This window comes from Drosophila busckii, chromosome X, assembly GCF_011750605.1.
Source record: "Drosophila busckii strain San Diego stock center, stock number 13000-0081.31 chromosome X, ASM1175060v1, whole genome shotgun sequence".
Lineage (NCBI taxonomy): Eukaryota > Metazoa > Arthropoda > Insecta > Diptera > Drosophilidae > Drosophila > Drosophila busckii.
Window position 1 is genome coordinate 1,587,422 of NC_046608.1, and position 12,481 is coordinate 1,599,902.

A 12,481-nucleotide genomic window follows, 5' to 3' on the forward strand; every position below is an offset into this window, starting at 1 on the left:
GACTGACTGACTAGCTGTCCAGCTGATTGAATGAATGAGCGAATGAATGAATGACTTGCCAACTGGTAACAATTTAAGCACGTTCAATGCTTGTTAGTCAAAAACACTAAAAACAAGTTCTCTCCCTCTCTCTCTCTCTCTCTCTCTCTCACGCTCTTTTTAAATCTGTCTATCGCTTTCGCACTGTTGACTTTGTCAATTTGTGAGCACTTGTCAGACCATTTAGCAGCAAAAAATACCAAACTCAAAAACCAAGTTGAAAAATCCAAAAACCCAAGCCCAAATTCAAATTCCAAAGCTTAGTTTGAGTTTGAGCAGTAGCTAAATAAACATAAAATTTATGTCTCTCTCTCTCTCTCTCTCTCTCTGTACTCGCAGCATACAAATATGCCTATTGTTGTTGTGATTGTGGTTGTTGTTATTGCCCGCCGCGTCATTTCTTTTTTGGGCATAAATATTTATGTTAAAGGCGATTTGCCGCAAAACAGGTGAAAGTTTGTCTCACCAATGGTAATCAACAATCAACAATCAACCACAACAACAACAACAACACTAGCGACAGCTGCAAATCAAATTGTGCTTAGCTTTTGATTTTTTTTATTCACATGGCTCATATTTAATATTCTAAATGTTTACATTTATTTGTGGCTTAGATTTCACAAATTTCTTGCTATAGCTTAATATTATTTATGCTTTGATTAAGTAGCAAACAAATTGAACACATATATTCAGACTTTATTTGATTTGGAGCGCGATTTGTATATAATTTATTTATTGCTTTAATTTTATGCGTATATAATAATAATTCCCTGCATAAAAGCTTTAGCTATTTATTAAAAAAAAGTATTCAATAAATATTTAGGCCACAAAAATAAATAGAAAAATTGTAACTCTCGCAATTTTCAATAGGCAATAAACAAATCAATGAAAATTGTAATTAATGTAATTTAATTTAATTTCTAGGGCCAATTTTTTTTTGCAACTAGTAGTGGCAATTTGTCTGCTGTCTACTGTTGAAGTCTTTGACGCCTGTCTGCCTGGTCTACGGTCTACTTTGGGCTGCGTTTGGTCGCGCTTAAACTGACAACTCGACTTATTGGCCAAATGGATAACAACAACAACAACCGCAGCGCTTGTCTTGGCCGCTGTGACTAGGCCACATGTCATTTTGGTCGTGTGTAAGCAGCTTAATGTTTATGCTTAACCGCCGCCTCGCACCGGCCCGCCCCGCTACTCGCTTTAGCTCTATTTTGTTGTATTTGTACAAATAGAAAATTTCATGAAGCAGAGAGAATATTTAGCAATAAGTCGGCGGTCACAGTCGTCGACGAACGATTTCACTAACACTAGGGCTATAAGCAAAAGCCAAACAGGCAACACAGACTTGGCTAAAACGGCGACGCACACACACACACACACACGCATACACGGCTATAAGCCAAAAGGCCAATAAACCTTTAGAGACAACGCTGAACACGTTATCGCCAAAGATTGTGCCACTATTTGTTGTTGTTGTTCACCATCGATCACACACACACACACACACACACACACACACACACACATTGAACGCTAACAATTTATGTTTGCTGAAAGCTGAAAAAGGGAAATTTTTAACGTTACACCCAGAGTACACAACAAATAAAAACATTTTATAGCAACGTTTACTGTTTTTTTTTTGTTGTTGCAATTGAAAGTGCCAAATGGCAAATTGTTTTTAGTTTTGTCAGTTAGTGATTAAAATTGTTGTTTTGTTGCTCAAGTTATTCTATAAACTAAACACACTCGTGTTGCCAATTGCTGTTTGTTGTTGTTGTTGCCTTTTGATGTTGTTCTGGGTGCGCCGCATGTTTTGCCAATGGGCTAAGCACGTAGACATGCGTAGCTGTGCCGCACCCACAATACGGAGGCGGCGGAGGCGGCGCGGCGCCTGCAACAAGCCCTCAGCAATATGCCACAGCTGCAACAACAATTTGCAGTGAGATGGGAACAACAAATAAATCAAACTAAACGAAAATATTGTTTGTCTATATTTAGATTTAATTTATTTATTGTATTTGTAAAGATTTTTTTAAGCAATATTCAATTTATTTGTTGCAAGAATTGTTTTAAATTGTCTGCTTATTTGAATAAATCAAAGCATTAATCGTTTTAATTATCATAGGTAAATATTCAAATATGCAATAGATTTTTAAGGCACGGTCAGTGACTGGCGTTAAATGTTTGCTATGAAGTGTCAAAAATTTAAATATATAAAAAAAACTACAATCACCAATGACACACACACACACACACAGGCATAGAAAAATAATTAAGTAAAATTTCACTTTGCTTTGCTTTGATTGTTGTTAGTTTTGTATGCGCTATGACTAAATATAGATATGTATATGCATATTATTTAAGTCAAGTAAAAGCCAATTAACAACTTTGTCACAGCATTTATGCATATGCCTCTCTCTCTCGCTCTCTTTCTAGCTCGCTCTTGTGCTGTTTGGCTTTGTTATGCAGTTTTAGCATTTAATATATTGTTATTAGTGCTAGGCTAGGCTGCTATCTTCATTGGCTTGAAGCGAACTACGAGCCAAAAGCAATGCTCAAAGAAGCAAATACAAAAGACTGAGGCAACGAACGCGCGCAGCACTAAGAATGTTGAGAGAGCGAGAGCGAGAGCGCGCGCTGCTACTGGGGCGTTGTATATAGGGAAGTGGCACACACACAGCTAAACAAAAAAGGTGTGTGCTTGTTTGTGTGTGTGTGAGAGAGCGAAAGAGCGGGGAGAGTTAGTCGAAAGTTGGACCATTGCTGGCCAATGCGGCATTCTTTGGCAGCCGGAACCAGTTTCTGTTATACTAACAATTTTTTTTTTTTTTGCTTGCGCTTTGTACATTGCTATATACATATGCATATATATTTATATTTAGCTATATATGTATATATTTTTTTTAATATTTCTGCACGCTTAACTGTTTGTACCGTTGCAATCGTTCTCGCCGAAAACGCTGCGCGATTCCCTTCTCTCACTCTCTCGCTCTCGCGCTCAGCCATCAATTTTATTTTTTTTTCTGTCCACGTATTCGCACACGAATCGAAGTCGAATCGAATACCAAACCAATTCGCTCCACAGTGCAACCAGCAGCGGCAGCAACGTGCCCACAACAACTTTGTTGCATTTCGAAACTTATGTAAGCACCGTTAAGAAAAAAAATCAATCGCAAGCAGCGACAGGTTCTTTTTTAACTGTTATCAGCATAAGATTAAATAAATGCTTAGCTGCTTTGGTATTATAACTGTAAAACAAATGCAACTTGGTATGGACCGATCCTCATTCATATTCAATTAAGATTAGTAGAAAAACAAGAGTTAAAAGTCTATACTGCACACAAATAAGCATTAGTGGATTATTTGATTATATCAAAAGTTCTTAAGTCCCAATAAATGAATAAGAGCTTATAGATCTCTTTAAATTTGATCAACTTTGCTTACTGCAGTCTTGGCTTTGTCACACTGTGCAGCAGCAATGTTAAAAATGACTGCATTATGCAAATTTGCTGTTATTTGCTTTAGAATAAAGACATTCCATTGCTGCTGCTGTCGTTGTCGTTGTTGTTGCTTTTACTATTTGCTCATTGAAGACGCTTTTGTAGAATGACAATTTGCACTAAGCACATTATTATATCGGTAATAAATCAAGTATATACATGTAGGTGTGCCTGCACCTGTGAATATACCTGTGGCTGTGTCTGCGTGTGTGTGCGTGTACACAAATCTCTTGCTGAGATTCTGACTGCCACTTGTTGTTGTTTTTGTTTTTCTTTTTTATTGTTGTTATGCTACTCACTCGTTTCAGTTGACTGTTACGCTCTCTCCCTTGTTCACAGTTTTAACTTTATACTTTTTTTTCTATGTATGTACGTAGGTAAGCGTATTAGCTTGTGCTTGTGTGTGTGCGTGTGTTTTGAGCTCTCTTTACACTTGATCTTCTTCTTGCTTTTAGAATTGTTGTAGTATGTACGTCACGTTAGAAAAATTCTGCTACATTTCATTCGTTTAGTTGTTGTTACACTAATATTTAACATTAGTTATTTGTACAAAAAAAATATTCAACCATTTGTATTTGTGCAGGCGCGCGGTAAAAAAAATTGTATCAAGCTAAATTTGCATTAAGCCGACCGATAGTAACACAATAAGAATCCCGTTAATTGTTCAATAGTCGACAAACCAACTTGATGTTTCTTTAAGCATCAAAGAAAGTTGCGGTTTGCTGCAAGTACACTCCGCTGAAGATATAATTACTAGTTAAATAAATCTGTAAACGAGCGACACGGACTTAACACGTCTCAACTGCGGCGCAACAACAACTTTAACTGATCCCGAGCAAGTGTTAACACTTCGGCAGAACCGTTCGTAAAATAAAAAGCACAGCACGATCATGTGAAAAGTGTTACCGCAAAATAAAAAAAAAGTGTGGCCCAATGGAATGTAAAAGTGTGACCACAAAAGAATCGAGTAACAATCGAGCAATTCGCTGCCGCCACACTTAACAGACACACTGAGCATTTACATTGTGTTTAAGTATAACATTGTCATAGACATAACAGTCACAAGAATTAAAAATTGTTTAAATTACAGACTAAGCATCAATTAAACGCTGCACCATGTTAGATGTGCCAGCCACAAAAAGCAAGTGCAGCAAATGCCAAAAAGAATTAGAGATACCGGAGCAGAAGGAAGCAATTGCGCTCTGCAGTGATTGTGCAGCAACTAAGGATGCCAAGACAATAACAGAGCAGAAGTCAGAGCAGGAAAAGAAGCCCGAGGAATCTATGGTCATAAATATGGATATAGATACAGATTTGACGACTACGGAGACTATGAAGGAAATGGATGAACTGGATAACAATCCGGAGGACGACATACCCCTCAAACAGCTAGCAACAGAGGCGGTCAAACAGCCAGAGAAAACAACAGAGCCTGCAGAAACGAAACCTGCTACTCCAGTAGCGAAAGTTAAGCCTGAGCCAGCAGCAAAAACTAAACCTGAACCAGTAGCAGAAACTAACGAAAAGAAGCCCAAAGTCCAGCCAACGCCACCACGTGCAACGAAAGTAACGCGCAGCAATCTCAACGGGACACGCTCGCCCTCAATTATCAAGCGTTTACGCAAAAGCACGCGCAGCACACGCTTCAAGGCAAAGCTCAATGGGCGCGGTAATGTTGTAAATGGCACAACCAATGGACAAGCCGGCGCAGCAACTGGTGCTGGCGGCACTGCAAGTACAGGAAGTGCCAGCAGCAAAGGAAAATCTGGAGCAGGCGGTGGTTTTGGTGGAGCCGCAGCAGCTGCACGCAATCGTCGCGCGCTGTTCAAGCGTCCGGCACAGAAGACGCCACGAGTGCAGGCCTGCACCAGATTCGTCAAGAGCGTCTTCAACAAAGGCAGCTATATGCAAATTGGTGACATTGTGAGCATTGTGGACAGTGAACAGAATGTTTACTATGCACAAATACGTGGACTATTGGTAGATGCATATTGTGAAAAGTCGGCTTTTCTCACCTGGCTTATTCCCACGCAGGATAGTCCCGATCCCAAAGAAGGTTTCGATCCAGCCACGTATCTGATTGGTAAGTAGTGCACTGGTAGAGCAATTCCCGTCTCTAAGCAGGTGATATTGTTCTGCAGGTCCCGATGAGGAGCTCTCACGCAAGCTTTCCTTTCTGGAGTTTATTATGCATGCGCCCAGCAATTATTATTATGATAACACAACGCCATTTCCATTGCCAGACATGGATGAGTACACATCGCAACGTGCGGCAGGCTACATCTGGACGCGATTGCCCACCGTGAAGCGTGAACGGGAACGCAAAGCGGCTGCCTAGCGTCGGGTTATGCGTGTGAAACGCGCAGCTGCAGCTAAAGTAAAATTTAAATTATTAAATTAAAGCAATCATGTTTAAATTATAAATACTACTACTAATTTTTAAAATGGCACAAATCCAGACATGTGAAGTTATACAAACAATTTTAAGAGTTATACAACCAATTTTAAGAGTTATACAAACAATTTTAAGAGGATTCAAACCTGAGCTCAAGTTCTTTGCTTACACAACATACGAACTCTAGGTTTGAGCTTCACATATTTATCATTTAATAATCAAAACGCATACTTATTAAGATGGCAATGTAAAACGTAAGAAAATTTAAAAAGAATTGACTTCAGAGAATGTAACTAAACTGTAAAGTAAACTGCTCATTTGAATATAATGTACAGGGTGCAACACTGTCGGTCGCACCCGACAGTGCTTTGCAACTTATAATTAAATAACAATATTAAAGCTTCCTTTAAAGATATAATTCGCGTGTTGTAGTAAAATTGTAAATAAAATATATAATTATTGTAAAATGCGAAATAACAAGATTTAACGTTTGTGTAACTAAATTTTCTGTATATCTGTAAGCTATATTGAGAGATAAATATTTATTAGCCAGAAAATGTTTTACATTCAAACTTATTGGTCTATGAAATCGATCCTGCAAAGGACCTCAGAGATATTGCATATGCTAAGTGCTGCTTAAGAAAAGCATAGAAAATTAATCGACCGCATGTCAAATTTTTAAATTTTATGATGTCCAATATTTTGAAACAAATGCTGCAGACTTGTGTTTTGTTTAATTTCAAGCTATGAGAAGCTATAGCTCAGCCAATCAAAATCCAATTGGGATGTTTAGTTCCATTTTATGTTGAAAGCACAATTCAAATGAGTATAAAAATGTATAATTTAAAATTTGTTTGGGTAAAACTTGTTTTTAGTAACTCTGAAAGCAGTTTAGAATTTTTCGTCCTGTGAATAGTCCTGCCATCTAGGCTGAAAAGACTGAAAGCCTGAATGTCCTCAAAATAAGAATGTCCTCAAGAAAAAATTAATTCATGTTGTTAATTTACTGTCCAAAAGCTTAGCAGCTAATCCTTACAACTAAAATTAAAAACATAAATGGCAAATATAAATGTTATTATAAAAAATAACAAGGACTAAATACATATGAATACAAATAAAGAAAGAAAACAAATTTAAATTGCAGCCAATATTGAATTAATATATGTATTAATGCATTAATTTGATAAAACTACTAATTTAACTTCCACTCAAGCAGACCGAGCAGCTATTGATGCTGCTATCGCCGCTTAAGCCTGATGTTGCAGTCCTTTTAGTCCATTTGCCTCCGGTAACTATCCAGACTGTAGATCCGAAATATCAGTGGATTTGACAGTTGTTGCACTTATCCTTTGACAGAAATAAACATTCATCGAATGCCGAGTCAGATTATTCCCAGAGTATGTTGGCATCCTTTGGCATCTTTTTCTTGGACTTATACTGAAAAAATATAGCAGATGATTCGGCAAATGAATCATAACTTAAAATGACTGTACCGTGGAGAACCTAAGCATGATTTGAATGCTTTGTAGAACTTTACGACCAGTCGATCAATCGTTTAATATAAAAGCAGGGAGCAGCATTTCGTACCCAATTCAATATGAAAGCCGTAACACTTGTACTCTTGGTGCTGCTGTCTGCTCAGCTTGGGGTGTCGCTTGTGGCGCCCAAGGATATGCTTGCCATTATCCAATCCTGCAAGTCCATGATCGGCATGTGCAAGAAGACCATCTATCTGATCCATCACAACGTTAGGAAATGTTTTCTCATTAGTTTACATTTTTATTTATTAAACTTACGTTTTTAAATTGTAAAGTGAATTTCGAGTAAACGTTAGATACAAAACAAAGGGCTTTTTTTGTGAGAGCATTGAGAACAACTGCTATAAACTTACTTGGCTCAGCTCCATAGACTGCTTGGAAGTAGGCACATTGATTTTATTTATTATCATTAACACTGGTAACTCACGCACTACTTGCTCATCCGACAACAGTTCGCAAGAGGTCACAACTGACAACTGACAACTGACCTACGTGGCCTAGGTGCGTTCTTATTCACGCAGCCTCCCACACACATGTGAGCGTCGCTGCTCGCGCCTTTTGTTCGCTTGCACTCGATGGCTCAGCGCTGCTCAAGTGAGCGAAGCCGTTTTGTTGCTTGGAGAGCGTCGATCATGGTGAGCGTGAATGGGTTTTGCTTTGGCGATTGATGTATTCAGACTTGAGCGAAACTTCAGCTTAATTATTTTTCTTCAAAGCAAGTTTGCCTACGGCCTACGTGCAAGTTTGCATTACATATTCTCTTTGAAACATTAAATGAAATGTTCGTATGAGCACCCTGTGTGTCCATTATACTCAGCTTTGCCATATCGTCCGGCGTTCAGTTTTATCCAATTTCATTGAAAATTATTTCAGTTCTCTTTAAATCACTTACTATTGCCTTTTAATTTTACTTTTTAGGCTATTGTAAACGTAATAATTGCTAATTCATTTTTGATTTAATTTAATTACAAATGTAGCTGCAGCAGCTTTTAAAATTTGAAAAGCTCTAACTCAGCGAATCGGTAAGTTTTGAATTAAATAGTAAAGAATCAAAACAATTCAAGCAAAATTAATTCATAAGGAATATAATACATAGGACAAATACAGTTCGAATAAAAATGAGTTAAATAATGTACATATAAAATCTCTATGGGCTGATGCACTCAGTCACTGGCTTGAGTGTAGTGTGTATGTGGGTGTGAAGTTAAGTAATCTCCGATTTAAACCTGCATGCCCTCATCGGAGCGTTTTCCCTGTTTTATAAGTGCCTCCTCGGAGCTGAGTTTCGTTTTCTCGGTGCGTGTGTGCCACACGAGGACATCACGACAGTTATTCGCCAGGGGCTGAAGCTGGTCACGTGTGGCTAGATGTCGCAGTATTTCGCTCTCTTGATATCCACGCTGCACCTCATAGGAGAACACTGCCTGAGGATATTTGATAAAAAGATCCAGGCTGATGGCAAAGGCAGCCATATCAATGGGAAACGGTCTTTCTGGCCGCCAGGCTGCATTGAAGCCAATCACCTTGTTGTCTTCATCTAGCAGTGGCTTCTCCACCATTAGGCCGCCTACCAAGCCCACGGGCCAGACTCCCACACGTCCCGGTTTAATTTTCATCATTTCCGCAAACAATTCAACGGAATATGAGTTATCATCATCCATGAAAAATACAACAGCATGGTGATCCACATCAGCGTGAGCACGCAGCCAAGCCAGCGCCAAGTTTCGCTGCTCCACGCCGCGTGGCTTAATCCAATTTGGATCCTTGCCTTTGATCTTGAATTCTGTAGGTGTCTTTATGTTTAGCTGAGTAAAGCGCTTTTCCAGTCCAGCACGCAGCAACACATTGCGCACAAGAGATGTTGTGGTATTTGAATCCTCAATAATGATCCAGTGCAGATTGGGCACCAGCATAAACAAATGAGATAATCTGAGAAATGAGTCATTGGTGTTATTTAAATTATAAATATTGTTAAGTGTATGGCTCTACTCACCTCGTTAGCTCGGCTTTTTGTGCTGGCCGTGCATACGTGGGCGTTATGGCATAGATTTTGGGCAATTTGTTGGCCTGCGATTGCGAATACATGGCTTGCAGATATTCCGGGCCCTGGCAGGTGTGCTTACCATTGCGATGCACCATCATTAGCACAAAGATGAACACAATAATGAGCACAAGCACTTGGCGCGGACGTATGCGTACCTCTGACATGTTGACTTATCAAAGTATTTGCATTGGGTTAACCATAAATAAATCAGCTTAACAAAAAAAAAAAAAAACAACGCCAACGGAACAGCTGCGACCGGGCGCAAAGTAAACAAAAGCAAACAAATAAATGTAAATAAAATAAATGTGCCTTTTGGCACTGCTGAAGCGCCTACTTGAATCTTACAACATTAACATACAAGAGTTTGTCTTAAATAAGATATTTACACAACTATGCTAGCTATTAAAATAAAATCAACAAGTTTTAACTAAAATTGTGCTATTGTTATTATCGATAGGAAACAAAATCCCAACGATATACGCGATAAAACGATTATCAGCCAATTAACACGCATTTGATAAGCATAACATTTGTTATCGATATCATATATAGATTGCATATCGCTATGTTAAAGCTCTTACTGCGCTTATCTATCCATGTCAAACAAGAAATTAAATGTTCAGTTAACTGCTAATTAATTTATTATCAGGTGAAGTGTTGCTTGAAGAAACATATTACAGTTTCAAAACGCCTACATGACGATGATATATTTGGCGATAATTACAATTCAAGCGGCTCAAGTAGTGAAAGGATTTTGTTGTACTGTTGGTGTAATTCTTTTTGTAGGGTTGACTGGGTGTAGTTGTTAGTTATTAACACTCTATGAAAGAAAATGTACATATTAGCGAAAACATTTTCATAAATAGCATATATAGGTGAATTACCATTTGGAACGTTTGGACCAGTCCTTCGGTGTCCAGTGCAGACACTTGGAGTCGATGCGAATCTTTCGCTTCTGCATGGCACGGTGATGCTGCTCTATGGTATCACGATTAATGCATACTATATACTGGCCCTTATAGTAATTAATGAGATTGAGATTTTGTAGTGTGGAAATGACATCCTCCTTCTTGATGGAAGTGCATTCGCAAATGTCACTAAAACCAAATTGAAAAATTAATAAAAGTATAGAGAGAAAATTTGAAAAGCATTAAATACTTAATGGTTATGGTGGGCTTCTCCCCATCTGTACCAGGACTTTGGCTAATGAGTATTTCCAGTATTGTCTGCGCCCAATAGGATCGATACGACAGCAAACCCAGATCTGAAAGTGGCTTCTCTGGTGAGCCAGTCTTTCCCTCAAACTTGGACAATTCGTAGCTAAACTCAATCAGCAGCTTGCCATAGCCCTTGCGCTGATATGGCGGCATAGTCAATATGCAAGCCACATTATAGTCCTCAGTGCTCTCCTTCTCTTTGGAAAAGTAGCCAACAATGTGAAAGCCACGCGAGTCAAATTCAGTCATAATATAAAATAAGAACGGATCTGTGTCATAGTACAAAGTTTTGTGATCCAGAAAGAGCTTGGCAAGCAGACATAGATTCTGTGCGTAGTGCTTGTTTTTGCGTCCATCGATTTCAAAGAATGAAATGGTGCTCTTGCGATAGATTTCATTGCCCGGGGGATGACGTAGATTGCATTTGGACAGATGACGCTCCAGGCACTTGCGGCTCTTACAATACTTCAGACAAAACTCGCAAATGTAGATGCAGTTCTCCTGGCAGAGCTCTTGTGGATATGGTGAGAAGTACCAAGGCTTTATGCGATGACGCCCCAACTCAATCATTTCTACGTTCTTCATGCGTGTCACTACATCATCCTGATGTGTCACCATGCTACCCGATTGACGCGGTGTGGCAATCTTGCCATCCTGTGAGCCATCCTCGTGCCCGGCTGCAGTCAACGGCACAACAACAGGCGTGGTGGGCATTAATCCACCATCGCTCGGCACAAGCGCTGGTGTCTGTGGCTGTGAATGCGACGATATCTGTGTGTTGTATGTCAGCTGTTGTGACGCTGGTTGTTGTTGTTGTTGTTGTTGCTGATGCTGCTGCAGCTGCTGCTGCTGTTGTTGTTGTTGCAGCGTGGACACATGATGTGCGCTATGCGAGGAGCCACCATGCACCTTACGTCTGCGATTAATGCGTTTCTGTAGCGCTGCGGCCAGCACATTGTTGCCATTTACCAGCTCAACGCCGCCACCACCAACACCACCACTGCTGCCGCCACCGAGACCAACAATGGTGCCAATAGCAATGCCACTGCTGCTGCTGCTAGCACTGCCCGGGAGCAGTGTCTGCGGCGTTGACTGTGGCGATGTGGGACGCGAAACGCTGCCGGCCAGCGAATGATGACGCTTTGGTGTGGTCACGCCAGTGCTTGTGCCTGTCTGTGTTCCTTCACGGCGTGGAAACTGCACTTTGCGAGTATTCAAATCCTCCTCGTTTACCCACTCGTCCAAGCGTTTGTTAACTGCATGACAATGTTCAGTAAGCGGCGCAACATTGCAACTATTATTATTGTTTACTTACAGTCTACATAATGTACGTAGAACTGACGCCTGCCGTCCAATTCCTTAATACTAACTATTTCCGCCAGCGGCCAGTCGTCTGTTTTGTGCATGCGCACAGACAGACGGCAGCCCTCCGTCAATGCCGCCTGTAAGATATTTTATAAATTAACAAATGATATATAGTTTAGCAACTCGATCGCAGTGTAAATTACCGTTGACTCGCATATGGATGCGACGTCGTCGTCAAATTCGTATTTTGTTTTCATTTGCTAAATTACAATTTGCAAATCACAAACAATGTTAACACCAAAGAACGCGTTGTTCAAAAGAACGAAACCAGTGATTAATCGATGAATTGCGGCACTGCTTATCGACATTGCCTATCGAGTTAAACGGTCATAATTTTAAATTCAGTGCTTGAACACTTCAAAATTATTATTATATGATTTACT

The 12,481-nt window shown here is 39.7% G+C and overlaps 4 protein-coding genes across 4 annotated transcripts in view; 1 reads left to right on the forward strand and 3 right to left on the reverse strand.

The window, feature by feature from the left end:
• The window catches only part of LOC108605393 (unconventional myosin-XV), a 29,983-nt gene extending 25,880 nt beyond the window's left edge, over nt 1-4,103 (reverse strand). Inside the window, 1 exon segment of the mRNA XM_033294265.1 lies at nt 3,839-4,103. The gene's annotated coding sequence lies outside the window, so the exon portion shown is untranslated.
• A 482-nt stretch (nt 4,104-4,585) lies between these two features.
• LOC108605725 lies at nt 4,586-5,962 on the forward strand. The gene is made up of 2 exons (XM_017995517.2): nt 4,586-5,622; nt 5,681-5,962. The coding sequence occupies exons 1-2, from the start codon at nt 4,656-4,658 to the stop codon at nt 5,875-5,877; spliced, it is 1,164 nt and encodes a 387-aa protein (XP_017851006.1). The 5' UTR covers nt 4,586-4,655; the 3' UTR covers nt 5,878-5,962.
• A 2,587-nt stretch (nt 5,963-8,549) lies between these two features.
• Nucleotides 8,550-9,867, reverse strand: LOC108605704 (galactosylgalactosylxylosylprotein 3-beta-glucuronosyltransferase I). The gene is made up of 2 exons (XM_017995496.2): nt 9,466-9,867; nt 8,550-9,401 (listed from the first exon to the last, which is right to left on the reverse strand). Exons 1-2 carry the CDS (start codon nt 9,678-9,680, stop codon nt 8,693-8,695), a joined length of 924 nt encoding a protein of 307 aa, XP_017850985.1. The 5' UTR covers nt 9,681-9,867; the 3' UTR covers nt 8,550-8,692.
• A 267-nt stretch (nt 9,868-10,134) lies between these two features.
• Nucleotides 10,135-12,351, reverse strand: LOC108605676 (histone acetyltransferase Tip60). The gene is made up of 5 exons (XM_017995466.1): nt 12,242-12,351; nt 12,049-12,175; nt 10,675-11,989; nt 10,401-10,613; nt 10,135-10,336 (listed from the first exon to the last, which is right to left on the reverse strand). Coding segments are annotated over exons 1-5 (1,710 nt in total). The 5' UTR covers nt 12,296-12,351; the 3' UTR covers nt 10,135-10,335.
• Between the last annotated feature and the right edge of the window lie 130 nt (nt 12,352-12,481).

What these genes read in the sequence shown, in the direction of transcription:
- LOC108605704 (XM_017995496.2), bottom strand. Translation starts at nt 9,680, where the DNA reads ATGTCAGAGGTACGCATACGTCCGCGCCAAGTGCTTGTGCTCATTATT. An exon ending in CAAAAAGCCGAGCTAACGAG is followed by an intron (nt 9,402 to 9,465) that starts GTGAGTAGAGCC and finishes CTCATTTCTCAG; the next exon opens with ATTATCTCATTTGTTTATGC.
- LOC108605676 (XM_017995466.1), bottom strand. Translation starts at nt 12,295, where the DNA reads ATGAAAACAAAATACGAATTTGACGACGACGTCGCATCCATATGCGAG. An exon ending in CATCCATATGCGAGTCAACG is followed by an intron (nt 12,176 to 12,241) that starts GTAATTTACACT and finishes AATATCTTACAG; the next exon opens with GCGGCATTGACGGAGGGCTG. An exon ending in CTACGTACATTATGTAGACT is followed by an intron (nt 11,990 to 12,048) that starts GTAAGTAAACAA and finishes ATTGTCATGCAG; the next exon opens with TTAACAAACGCTTGGACGAG.
- LOC108605725 (XM_017995517.2), top strand. Translation starts at nt 4,656, where the DNA reads ATGTTAGATGTGCCAGCCACAAAAAGCAAGTGCAGCAAATGCCAAAAA. An exon ending in TCCAGCCACGTATCTGATTG is followed by an intron (nt 5,623 to 5,680) that starts GTAAGTAGTGCA and finishes ATTGTTCTGCAG; the next exon opens with GTCCCGATGAGGAGCTCTCA.